The 13,610-nt window shown below is 51.8% G+C and overlaps 2 protein-coding genes across 2 annotated transcripts; both read right to left on the bottom strand.

Moving 5' to 3' along the window:
• Positions 1–177: 177 nt before the first annotated feature.
• On the bottom strand, positions 178–5,900 carry iml1 (GTPase-activating protein IML1). The gene has a single exon (XM_024848973.1). It carries the CDS (start codon positions 5,773–5,775, stop codon positions 262–264), a length of 5,514 nt encoding a protein of 1,837 aa, XP_024705709.1. The 5' UTR covers positions 5,776–5,900; the 3' UTR covers positions 178–261.
• A 2,602-nt stretch (positions 5,901–8,502) lies between these two features.
• P170DRAFT_353359 (putative C6 transcription factor) lies at positions 8,503–11,103 on the bottom strand (the record flags this gene model as incomplete). The annotated part of the gene is made up of 4 exons (XM_024843978.1): positions 8,503–9,589; positions 9,660–10,363; positions 10,515–10,626; positions 10,700–11,103. The coding sequence occupies 4 exons, from the start codon at positions 11,101–11,103 to the stop codon at positions 8,503–8,505; spliced, it is 2,307 nt and encodes a 768-aa protein (XP_024705708.1).
• Between the last annotated feature and the right edge of the window lie 2,507 nt (positions 11,104–13,610).

Genomic DNA, 13,610 nt, shown 5'->3' with positions numbered 1-13,610 from the left:
AGGAGCAGAAGTGGCAGCGCGGCGGCCAATTGGTGGAAATGCCAAGGCGACTTCAGCCTGAATCCGGCGGCTAATTGTCCGGCGGGGCCTCAGGCCACCGGGTTACCAACTTACGCAGTACGCAGTATACGGAGTATGGATTCACATGGATGTAAAGGGATTCAAAGGGATTCAAAGGGATCCTTTCGCTGAGCTCATTACAAAAACGCCGGGTATTATATCCCCCTCATAACACATACACCCCATCCATCCCATCCATCTTCATGCCAGTCGAACCGGCCGCAGCCCCGTACTTCGCGGACTTCGATGCCCGCTGGGATCCTCTCGCGGCCGCGCGATCGAATCCAGTGACGAAATCGTCGAGTTCTGTGCCCCTCGAGAGAGTGCCGGAGGAGGAGAGATGTGGTGGCTGACAACGCTCGCCGGCAGTTCCAGCGAAGGAATAGAAGCGTCCATCAGAGACGTATTGGCCGGCTCGACCTTGGTCGACACCGGTCGGATTAGAGAGTCGTTGTAGAACTGTTCCAACTTGGCCGAATCATTGCAGAAGTCTACAAACCCGCTCAGGATGTGCTCGGGAGCGCGGTAGAGATTGGCCGAATCGATGGGGGCCGAGCCCTGAGGGCTGATGGGACTGTTGGGGTCGTGAATCGGACGCGTGATGGGCGATAGACGCGGCGATACTCGATCCATAGGATCATACGTGCTGGCCCTCGCTCGGTATTGGTCGGACCGGTCGTGTCGAGGTAGGTCGCGGCTCGCGGTACTGCGCGTACTGACCAGCCGATTGGCAAGGAAGAGGAAATCGCCATCGTCGGTGATTTGAACTAGCACGCTGCCGGATCGGTGGATATACTGCGGATAACGGTAGTCAGGGATGCCCCAAGAATAAGACACCTCCACGTCAGCAGGGAAGGCGGATCGAGCTTCAAAGTCCAGAACAAACTCGAACTTGCGCAAGAGCGCCTTCTGAAAATAGTGACGATCGGGTGTGCCCTGCTGTGAAAACGACCCTTGATTGAATAGCATGGGAGCGGGCGCTTTGGGAGGGGGGGTTTTGAGCTGGACAAGGTAGGGCTTTCGGAACGGTTGCGTCTCGTCGATGGCGCAGGCCTCAGCGATCGGAACTTGCACTATTTTGAGCCCAAACTTCTCCGCCGTAGCAGCCCATGACAGCACGGTATCCTCGATCAACTTCGCAGTCGTGTTCATCCAGCTCAGTTCAATGTGAAAGCAGTTGTCCGGATTATGCAACCGATCGTAGTGGAGGTCAATAACCTCGGGCCGGTTGGATCGTTTGCGCGGATCGACGTCGTATTTCATGGATTTGGACAGCATGATCGTAGCTTTATTCTTGGACTTGGATGGAGTATTCGGTGTCTGCGCTGTAGACTCCTCGGTGCTCTCTGTTCTAGCATGGCTGCTGGGGACACTGGCGGGCGAGTCTCGAGGGCGCTCCCCGGCTGGCGTAGAAGGAACCGACTTATCGGTTCGTATCTGAGGAAACCAACTGCCGCGAGATTCAGGGCGCGAGACCCGATACTCGCTGGAGATCTGATAGAAGTAGTTTCCGTCCCGAAAATTGTGACGCTTCTCGACGTGTTGGAACAGACCGTGCTTCATCAACTCGTTGCCGAACTCAACGGCTTCCTCCCGGCTGTCGATGTTGCGGAAGTTCTGAAGAAGCCAGGTGGTGAGCTCGAAACCGATGAAACAGTTGTAATGCAATCGCCAGTGCCACCTTCGGTCCATCATCCGGACACCCTTATCCCCTTGGATGATGTGCGCCAGCGACGATAGGCTGATGCTGGACCGCTCAAGTAGCTCGGATTCGGGCAACAGCTGCGCAGGGGAATTGTCCAGCCCGGGATCCGTAAGTATGATTCGATCCAGCTCCGCTGCGACCACTTCAGGAGGGTTTCGAGTTTGATACATGATATTGAGGGGGTTTTGATCTCTCTTTTTGTTAGAGCTTTCAAATCTCTTCTCCTCTGGAGGCACGTATTTGTGCCGTTGCCATATGTGAGTAAGTTGATTGATTCCGAGCAAATGAATTTCTTCCTCGTTATCCTCGTTGAAGGACTGAATATGCCGGCGGGATTGAACATGCAGTTGCATCGGTATGAGCACGTAGCGTACACGCCAGAATTGCAGTTGTTGGGCTGGATTAAACAAATAATCTCTATGTCCGGCAACGTAGTTATCGGCATAATTCCAGTTGTACTCCTCGGCAGTAGAATCTAGCCTTATGTTCTTGATCCCATACTCAGGACTCAAAATTGTGCGCATGGCCGGAGAGTAAACGCTGAAATTAGCCCTCTTTTCAGATGCGAGGGAAGAAGAGACCCGATGAGTAAAACGAGTGACTTCAATCTCGGCGCTATCAATGCAGATCAGCCGGTGGATAGAGTTTCCCTTCGATAGAAAAACAGTAGCCCCGTCCTTTTCCAACCCCTGGGTGTCAAAGACATTGGGAGATTGTAGGGCGTACTGCCCCGAGACATCGACCACATGTTTCCCGACCACAATCTGGAACCCGTGAGAAAGACGAAGAGAGATCATCTCTCGCAGGAGAACACCCCGACTTTTGGGAGCTTCGGCGCCTTCGGGATCATCGTTCGGAAAGACACGATAGGGCGTTTGTAAATAGTCCGAGGCCAGCTCAGTCGCGCTCGGGAATTCTTCCGTCGTCAGGGGCAAAATGGCGGGTGACTTTAAGCTTTTCCATTTCACAACGGCAACATGGGGCGGCCTTGGGTAGGCGTGTTGCCAACGCCCAAACCAGCTTGTATCCCGCAAGACGTCTCGAGGGGTGTTGCATGGATTGACAGAGCGAACCCAAGGAGCCAGGGCTTTGCTCTGTGGAGATTTGGATGGCCCGCCGCGCGAACCGCCGTTCACCGTCAATTCAAACTTAGGACCACGCTTTCTCGACCGAGCCTCGTGGCGGCTATCATCATTGAGGGGGATCTCCGTGCCGGTTGTTGAGTAAGACTCAGGAAGCTCGGAACGTTCTGGCGGCTCGGAGCCCTCTTCGGGTTGCTTGGGAGGCACTTTGATAGAGATCGGCCGAGTAGGTGTCATAGAAGAGCTTTCCGCAGACTTTTGAGGCGTGGAACTCGAGGCCGAAGTATCAATCACGGTAGACATCGATGCACTATCGGATATACTCGCGGAATCTGTACTTTTGTTGTCCGCAAGTACGCCCGTGATATTTTTCTGGTTCGAGGTTGGCATGCCCCTGGCATGCTCTACGTTGACCTCAGTGCTCGCCTGAGCTCTAGGCGCCACGGAAGTCAAGCCGCGCAGAGCAAAGCTAATCGTTCGCGATATACGCGGTAATTTCAGCGAGGAATTCGATTTCAGGGCAGGCTTCTTGGGGGAAGCGCTTTTGGTAGAGACCGGGCTCTTTGGGACTGCCAATGAGCCGTCAATATTCCGAGGCTCGGATATGACAGGACTCTCGCGCTCACTGGCCTGAGTTTCATGCTTGCGGAGATGTGAAATAGACCTGGCAGAGATGCGGTCATGCGCACTGGACACCTGCACGTCGGGCTCACTCGGACGCTTCTGTTTTACAGGCTTCCGGCGTTGGCGGCGTTTAGGGAAGGGGTGGAAAACACTATCGTCGTAGCTGTCCATCCACGCGATTGTCGAGCTTGGCGCTGACTTCTTCGATTTGGTCATCACCACATCCTTGGGGTTCATATTTTGCAGAAACGACTCGGGACGCAGGCTATCGCCTAGCTGATGCCTAAAGGAGGAATTACGAGTGAGAGAAGCTTTAGCAGGAGCCAGAGTGCCGGGACTCATGCTCAGGCCAGCACTGGGTCCCCGAGCGGTACTTTGTCCCTCCAGAAGATAGGGAATAGAGATGTTGGACTGTTCACTCTCCATAATTCCATTCATCTGGATCTCGTACATTCGAACCCTAGGCACAAAGACCTTGGATTTCTTGGTGACCGTGAACGGGATTGGCGCATTGGGATCCTTCTTCAATATGCGTCGCGATTCTCTGTATGTTTCCGGATTCCAGTAAGAGATGTCCAGCCAGTGCGGGATTCCATAGTTCCAATCCCGGGAGCCTGATGACCAAGGCTTTTGAAAGCCCATCCCCGGAAGAGAGTCGTGTATGGCTGATTTAGGGGAAAGATGAGATGTGCGATTCACCAAGCTTGCAAACGAATGGCGCATCTCGGGAGAATAGCCGCCATTCTGAATCTCAGTAAACGAGGAGCTCGACGGTCTTCGAGAAGGCTCTCGGTATTTGAACAAAGGCACAGAGTGGAGGGGCATGGGACTTAGGCAGACCAGATCGATTGCGATTCCGCGATTGGTAAGAGCCTCCGTAGTGGACGCCAAAGACTCATATGACACCTCAAAGACACCACTTCCGGGAGTGATGACTATAATAGATGTGCCTGTGTGCACCATGTCTCGATCGATGTGATCATACGCTAGATGAGAGGACGCCAGATGAATTGCTTCGAGGATATTGCCGCGAAGCGCGGTGCTCGGCCGCCCTGCGATGGTTGGCGGCCGATCCTGTGAGGTGTGTTTGGCGCCACTGGCCATGGGAGTGTCCGCATCGTCCTGTCTAAGGATTGAAACATCCCTCAAAAACGACCGGAAGTCGTTCTTCAGCTCGTCCAAGATCGTAGTCCAATGTCCACTTGCCATGTCGTTGACCACTACTCGATAGAAGTCTCGCGTAGGCGCGTGGTTCGGGTTGAACATGCTCTTCAGATTCTCCGAGCTCAGGGTCGTCGAGGTTGCCATCGCTGACGCATCGTACTCGACCCGCGTGAACAGCACGATGGTGACTAGATGTCTGGCATCCGCGTTGGCCCACCGTTTGAATAGTTCCGGCAAGAACCCATTGATGACGCGACTAAAGAGAATATCCCCCGTCCCTTCGGAATCGAAATCCCACATCTCTCTCGACATCTGAATGAATAACACATACTTTGCCGATTCGCTGCGAAACACCGGGATGGTCTGCGGGGAGAAGAATCCCGAGAGAGCCTTCTTCCCGCGGATGAAGATATTCTTTACGGTTGCCTTAATACTACCCATGAACACAATCTTCTGGCCCTTGTAGACGATCTTTTCAGCCAGCTCCGACATGACCAATCGCCACATGTCCGAGCGGACCATGTACTGGTCGCGAAAGGCAATGTCCACATGAGACGCGGCGCACTGTGCACGATCCACGATCGAGATGTGCACGGTAGACCGATTCTTGAAGCCAAAGATGTTAGCGATGCTGGTGGTCACCGAGATCTCGAGCTTCGAGTGCCGGGTTTTGATATCGTGCGGCAGCGGCTTGACCACAAAGAGACATCGGTTCTGAAGCGGCGTTTTGAACTTCGCCATGGGATCCGAATGAAGCGTCGAGCTTGAGTCCACATGGCTGTCGCGCAACGACCTTGCGCCGCTATCCGTCTTCACCGGGTGCGCAGCATCCCCGGGATACCGCGCGGGCAAGATCTCAATGACATCGCCGACATTCACCTCGGCATCACCGAAGGCGGCGGGGTTGAACAGGATCTCCTCTTTCGAGAAGGTTTCATCATGAACCCAAAGCGAGCACTGTCGTCGATCCAGACCGATCGAGGGCAGCCGAACGATCCTCTCCTCCGGCGTGGACGGATGGTCACTGGGGACGTCATTGTGAGACTGTGATCCCAAGGAGCGCGAGGTGGAGAGAGTGTCCAAACTAGCAGCGCTCACCTGTCTAAGGTGAGAACGCTTCATGGGCCCGCGCAAAGACATCCTCTCTACCTGTGCGATTGCATTTTAGAGCACAGTGCGTATCATTAGTTATGATGGGGCCATTAATGATAATAATGCAATGTGACCGATAGCCAATAATGGCTGGGCGCAGGGGGGAGAAGGAGGGAAACGAGTTGATCGGAGGTTATCCCGTCCAACGTTGGATCTCCACATGGATGCGCTCGGGGTGTTCTGGATCGGGCAGGCGGTGTCGGGGCGCGCGGGCCCCGTGTCACCAGGCTGCCTAAGGCACTACAGATCAACACTGCTGGCCTCGTGCCTTCGCCATCTTACATCACATTGCAGTCAACCAGCATTAATCTTTACATAACCGAGTCGTGTTAGACGTCAGGACGTTAGGAATAAAGTGAGCGGCTTATATTATATTAATGATATCACTCGGCATATCCGCAATGGAGTTTGTGATACGAGTAGTACGCGACCAATCAAAGATCGACGTGCCAGGAGTGACCAACACTCATACCACGGATGATATCTCTGTAAATCAATCATGGCCACGGAAGAGACCAAGCTGGTAGTGATTACGAGTCCTCAGGTAACGTGAAACAACCACCCCGGGCACCACCTTTAGCTAGACTGCAGTGTTAAGCGGCTAGAAGCCAACGAAAGCCCCTTTATTTCGGAAACTGCAACTATGCTCCTCGGGGTTTGAAATGATACCGGGGTTTGCATGATGTCGACTGGTGTGTGGATGTGCTTGGCACCTGTAAAATCATGTGCTGTACGCAAGGCGTGGCTGGGGAGGTCTCAAGTGGCCGATCTCTGGAATTTTTTGGTACACCGTGATCGAGTGTGAGTCGCCGAGGACGAGATTTGATCGGACCATCCAGCAATAACGTCCGTGCGTAATGCAGCTCATATTCCAGTATTTCAAATCTTGGGTTAGTACTTGATCGGTTCGGGGCCGTGGGGGTGAGCAAAAGGCTGGAAGGATCAGGCTGGGAGGTGTGAACCATGGGTCGTGAAATGAGAGCGATCTACGCTGTACTCCTACTCCGTACTCCCGCGGATATAGATTCTCAAACCACGCCTCATTCTTTGCGAACGGGAGCGACTCCATCGCGGAGGAGTCCGAAAAAGGAAGGCATGATTCATGTTAGTGTTGGATGAGCAAACCCTTAACATGTCGGTTCATCTATTGGACACTCCTGCGTGCATTTCCTTTCTTCTTTGTCGGCTAATTGCAAATCGGCTATTATTGTCGATTTCAATATGCCTTTTTCATTTGACGCTGGATGCTGAATAGAAAAAAAGACCAAAGGCGCTCTTGGCTCAAGGCAGACTTGCCATCTAATGCATGTCAGCCAGCTCATTTGACCTACGGAGTAGTGTGCTCCTAATGCAGTCGCACCACTATCATTCATGATTTTTGATGTCGTTCTTCGTCGGATATTCCGAACACCCTTGGATCGAGTAGCGTATAGATGCGTATCAGAGAGGAAATCATATCTTCTAGTTCAAATTTTAGCATTCGAAGCATTGCCGAACATCCCCCGATCGTCTTCTGGTCTTCTCCAGAATGACGAAATGGTCCACATGAGGCTGCGAAAACGGCGGCGGCGACATGCCGTTTGTACTCCGTCGTCGGTGGAAAGAAAATTTCGACGTGCTGAGATGGAAATACACCGGATTTCCTGTCTCCAACTAGTAATGCAACGCGAAAGCCTTGACGACCCGGTCGTCGGCACGAAGCGCACGGCGCAGGGATGGATAGCCCAAGCTAGGTACGCTGTAGTGTGCTGCGGCAAGGGATAGCAGGTTCAGACATCCGTAGGGTAGTCAATAATAGACCAAGAATTCCCCACACGGCGTCACGGATCGGACTACCAGCGAATAGTGAGAGCTGTGGTGGTGGATATGGGCCCACTGAGGAATTGGACTCATCTGCAATCGGGAAAGATGCAATAATTATTGGGCTCCCTGACAGATAAGACAATACACACACCCACACCCTAAGGAAAGAAAAAGGAAAAATTTAAGAATTTTGAAAAGTGAAGAAAAAAGGAAAAGAAGGAAATGAGAAGGAAAAAAGGGGAAAAAGAAGAAGAGAAAGCGGGAAATAAAATAAAGCAGCAAGAGGAGGGATCGGTTGAGTGATCAATTATGGCAACGGCTCTGTGGATTCCTTGGCCTTGGCATATCATGGGCTCTAATAATAATAAGTTGACATTATTTGTCGACTTCGTGTCCTAGCCGGCGTCTTGAAGAGCAAATACCCTGTAGATCTAGCTACACGTTGTGGGCCGGCTAGATAATGATCCTCGATTGTGTCGTCTCATCTCTAGTTTTCCTCAACAAATTACGTTTGTGTGGAGTTAATAATAATCGATGGCGTAACAGTAATGACTGTCTTGCAGTATGGGGTAGTTGGAGCGTAACACACAGCTTTTAAGGAACGACAAGAACTAGAAAATATCTGTTTCGCTGTCCTAGGATAGATGATGGGTTTCGAAAAAGATGATTCACATTCATTATACTCACCAAATGCCAAACATTCTATAGGATATGACGACGGGTACCACGCTTTCGAGATAGGTAAAGGATAGCTGTAGGCAACGTCAGACTCTCGGAAGTGGTGCGCCCTCATGCTCCAGCAGCGCTAGTAGCGATGGATCCATTGCTGCTGTTTATTGGACATAATCTGATGGCGTGACTGCTTAATAGAGGAGAGAAAACTTGCGAACACAGTGAGGCCTTGGTGCAAAATCAGTGCCTCTCACGGTCCGTGTATAATTCCATCGCGAGTTGCGGGTCGTGTTGAGCGAGTTCCCTGCACACTTCCTCGCCCCGCTGAAATGCAGGATCTTTCGTCGAAAGCTCCGCTAGCCAGCGGGTCGCTTTAGAGACGATTGCTAGTAGCTTCCTGCGTTTGGCTGCGCCCGGTTTTGCAAGTAGCAACTCGGTCATAATAATGGCAATCGGTTGCATAAGCAGGTGCAACAAGAACCACCAGGGGGAGACGCCGTAGATCCAGGAAGAATCCGGGTGTTCGGGAAAAATTTCAAGCATCTGAACCGCCAGGTCGACACACGCAATGGCCATCGATTCACAAAAGTTGCCGGTTATGTCGGTTCCCGAAGTCTGCCGAGTCAGGCGACTGAAACAAGGCTGAGCGACAAGGATTTTGGCGCTGTGGAAAAAAAATGCCATATTGGTTCGCTCTCGTTCAAACCCCCGAGTGCCCTGAGTGAATTGAAAAGCGACCGGCAGTCTTGTGAGCCAAGCGTCAATCTTGCCATTCAAAGTGGAAATCGCCACTTCGATCTCCCGCCACAACATCCGAGCTGCGCCTGGAGCGTATAACGTGTCAATCGCCTCCCGCACAATGAAACCCAAGTCGACGATGTGGAGAAAGTAGAGTGAAGGATTCGGCTCGAGTGCTTCAAAGGCGCTGGAGGCAATCTGATCACATTGTCTACCGGGGCTAGGGAGCGAGTGCCCGGGAGTATCTGGCGACGCGCCGTCGGACGCCAAGTATCCGGAGCGGCCCAGACCGAGTGTTTCCATGAAAATCCCCCGTGCCTCGTTGTCCTTCATGAGGCGCCGAGTGGATGCTGCGTCATTGAAAGTCTCTTCTTCAAACGGTACCGGGAGTGGTGTGGTGCAGAATTCATCACTAGAGTTCGGAGGGCGGCCGGTCAACACACAAAGATGGAGATCGAATATGTACAAGGCCCACCAGACTCGATAACGTGCTTCTTTCGACGGAGGGTTAAGTGGTTTGCTTTCGTTTCGTAGATTCAACCCCATCGTGCCAGCTGACCGTAAGGCCATGCCGCAGATGCGCCACGACCTGGAAGTGAAGAAATGAAAAATCAGCCAGGAGTCCAGTCCTTGCAAGAAGACAAAAGAGAAAAGCGCACCGGTTAATATGACCCACAGATGAAAGATAAAACGATATAAGACCCTCTACCTGTATCTGCTGTAGGTTGGGGTGCTCCAGTAGCCCAGCACCGCTCATGGTGAGCTTCCAGGCTCTAGAGAAGTAGAAGAGATGATCATCAACGCCATCTCTTGGGCCGGCTCGGGCTGGTTCAGAATGTCTCACAGCGATAGCAAACACTAAATTCAGAATCGCCAGCCATTGATCTCCCGGTCGTACTGAGCGGGTGTAAAAGCATTTGTATTGTTCCAAAAACAGCGATTTTCCAATGATAGGGAAAGAGTGGTTCACGACGTTGAAATAGATACCCACGAGTTGATCAGCTACTGCTTGTGGAGGTCGTTTCCCAGGGTCCGCATCCTGATTGAAAGGCACATCGGAATCGTCCAGAAAGAAATTCACGGAGGAAATGGATGGTTGATTCGGCTTCTCGTGTGGAGAGACGGTATTAGGGCAATCGAGAATTTGTTGTAGCCTGTGTAACCAGGCGATTTCCGAATGTTCGCCGATGAATCCTATCGCTTGAGTCTTTTCATCGCGGTTGAAGTCTTCGCTGGTGTAGTCCAGTCCGCCAAGGAAGGGATTTGGACCAGGGCTTGGAAGGGGAGAAGCATCCGTCATTCTGGATGCCAAAGACATTGTTGAGCCTCTGCGACCAGGTGCCGGGTTGTTACTGAGTCTTTGCTGTAGAATGCCAATTAGACGGAGCCACGGTTGGGGGACACAGGGGCGGCGGCCACGGCACCAAGAAAAGGCAGGGGGCGCACACGCGGGGGGAAGAAAACAAAGAAAGACGGGAAGAAACACGACGGGGTAACACAAAGAACGCTCTTACTTTCTCAATCACCTGCTCGACATACTCGGCAGTCTGCGAGTCCAATTTAGAACAGAGCTCTTTCAATAGAGCCTCATAAACCTGAACTTGGTTTGTCAGATCATTGAGCTGCCTGGTACCCACCGTCAGAACTGCCGATAGCAGACCAAAGAGAAAGAAAAAAAGAACACAATCACAAAACGCACTTGGCCATCTTCTCCCGCTTCCGATCGCCGTATGAACATTGCAGACCGGATTCCTGGCATCGTTGACAAGTTGGGCGATGTCCACTACATTTTGCCTTCTGATCTCGGCAGTTCTCACACGCCCGACTCACACGTCCGCTGGTGGTCCAGGTGCTGGGGTTTGTCGATCTGGGAATTTGCACCTTTTTGTTAAGCGATCCGTCATCGAAGACGATCCGAGAGGGACCTGGGCCGGGTTCCGAAGGTCCGGATATCATATCGTAATTGCTCGGAGGCCCCAGAGAGGCCTGAGGGTAACGAGGGTCTCCTCCGGCAAAGAAGGGATTCGATTCATTTTCATAGTACTCCGTGGGAGACTGATGGGGATGATAGTGAAAAGAGGGCGGGTGATTCGGGTCAGTCATTGTCGCAGAAGAAGCAGTTTCGTTTGTCAAGCCCCTTTCGTCCTTTGGGTACCCTGGACAGTGCGCACAACTCAAAACAGGAAAGACTAAGCAACTAGCCCGAGTCGAAGCAAACGCTGACTGACCGTAAGCGCGGGAATTTAGTGGCATCGATGTTTCCTCGGCGTCACAGGAACATAGAACAAGACAAAACGGGGATGTTGTTGGCTGAGGGTCCGGATCCGCAGGAGGACGAGCCGTGGTAGGCCTGGCAGTGAATGCCGTGTGTCCTTAGGCACAAGCGGGCGGGAATCGGCACGCTTCCGACTGATTATTTGTCCCTTCGTCTGGTCCAACTAACTGTCCCGGTCTAGTCAGTAACCCCCCTTGACAGGCTTCCGAGACGCGAGGGAAAGGTTCAATCGACTGAGAGGATTATAGACACGGGAAGGTTGGATAATAGAAAGAAAGGATTGAAGAAAAATAAAATTTCAAAAGGGGGGGTTTTTTTTTTTTTTTAAAAAAAAAAAGGCAGGTTGGAAGAAGCAATGTGTGAGGGGGAGAAAATAAGGCTCCTGGGGATTCCTAAGGCAGCCTCACGTACCAGAGCGGCTTTCGCGCTGGTCCGATCTTAGGTACTCGTACTTTTTCCTTCCCTATTTCTTTCTTTCTCCATCCCCCATCCCACCTGTTCGAAGACACCCGACAGCGCACCCAGTGTCATGCAGCCGTCATATTCCCCTGGAAAAACTTGCGCCAATTTTTAACACAGTGGATATCGGAGGGGCTCACCCCATGGTCATCACTAACTGCCGAAGTCAAGACTAGCTTGCCTCATTCCAGAATTTTTGCCAGTGCCTTGGCCTTTGGCCCTGGAATGTGATACCCCGGGTTCCGTCGCGACAAAGTGTCATGATCAGCTTCAACTCTTTGGTATTGTTTGTTTCGCTTGTTGCATCGAATCCTCTTCCAACATAGATATTGTCGCAGCGCTGGGGAAGATATATATATCCTGCGACACCGAGGACCAGAGTGAGGAAAGAAGCAATAAGCTCCGGAAACCCACTAAGGTGAAAAGTCAAAGAGACAATGTTGACATCGATCCATTCTTGGTGTTCAGGGTCGCGTGCTCGACAATCAAAATTGTAAACACAAATTGATTCGCCGGGTACGTAGGCGAAAGCGTCTTATCCTGCCTTTGCCTTGCTCCGAAACGATATTGTGACCCCGTTCGCGGAAAACGAGGACACGATGTGAGTTATGACACTGTTAGCGATCCTATCATTCGACGACCGATGGCTTTCAAAATGGAAAATCGGAGCCCTCTCAACCACCGAAAAACAATACCGTGCCGGAGGAATCAATCAGGAGGCATAATACGCTCGCGGGACCTGGACTCAGGTGACAAACAACTGGCACATATCTGCCCTGACAAACTGTGGAGGTCTCTGTCTCGAGATAAGCATACACTTGAGTGCTGGGAGAGACGTTGGTCCGATACTCTGTCAATCGTAGAGCGTGCACCATAAGTGTACCTCCTTTGCTCAAACCACGCACTCAGAACCAAAGACTTATGGCAGTAGAGGCCAACGATATAGCAACCAAGGCCATGGATACCGCAAAGAAGTCATCGCAAATAATGCTGCTAGGGCTCAAAAACAGAGGAAGATCCAATGTGAGGGTGGACTCTGACGACTTGGAAAGTTGACGATCATTCAACTTATCGTTGGTTTCATCGTTCTATAACGCTAAGTACATCTTTCAAGTACCAAGGCAGGAAAGAGGTGATGCCAGAGAAAAATCAGAAATGACCTAAGCAGGTCTAGTGAGGCGTTTCTTAGCGTTGGATGCATCTTGTTTTCGTGTTATGTGGGTATTGGGCCGATACAAACGGCATCCCCGCGCGAGGCAAGGCGACATCTTTGATTATGAATGTTAGTCGAGGTTGCAGCATATAGGGTCACTGATATGCAACTGCTAATCAAGTAGCCAGGTCTCCTCTGTGCCTTTAGCATTCCGATTCCTTGGGGGAGCGGGTTTCAATTTGTTGTCGAGTTGCTATCCGACTGATCTCGTTCAGGCTGAATGGCTAGGATCGACCATTTGGATGTCGAAGCATGCTACTCCGTTCACAATCCAGGCACCCCGAATTGGTGGCAAGCCAGGGGCAAGGATTGGGAGTCCAGCATGATATTGGTTTGTGTTCTTGCCAATACTTCATGACACTTGCCCATAGTCACTGAAAAAAGGACTATAGGATGAGGAGTGTCAAAAAGGCCGAGCAAAGCGGGCGAAAGGGGAACAGACACAAGGCTGAGGGCAGAAAGAGCACCCACCTTGGAGTTGATACGGTGGAGAATGCACAGGGCATGGTGCTGCCAGCGGAGAGTGGCGAAAAAGAGCGGGCAACAACTGCCCGGCAAGGGTTAAGCGCCCGCGGGTGTCCTCATTATTGGCAAGGATACCATCTCCGAGGCCGGCAGTGGATCAGGTAATTGCTGACTGTCGCTGACTGCGTCGGACTTCCA

The sequence above is a fragment of the Aspergillus steynii genome (genome assembly GCF_002849105.1).
Source record: "Aspergillus steynii IBT 23096 chromosome Unknown P170scaffold_3, whole genome shotgun sequence".
Lineage (NCBI taxonomy): Eukaryota > Fungi > Ascomycota > Eurotiomycetes > Eurotiales > Aspergillaceae > Aspergillus > Aspergillus steynii.
Note: the sequence above shows the minus strand (reverse complement) of the source record. Positions and strands in the feature narration are given on the sequence as shown.

Excerpts from the sequence above, each read along its gene's own strand:
- iml1 (XM_024848973.1), bottom strand. The coding sequence starts at position 5,775 with ATGTCTTTGCGCGGGCCCATGAAGCGTTCTCACCTTAGACAGGTGAGC.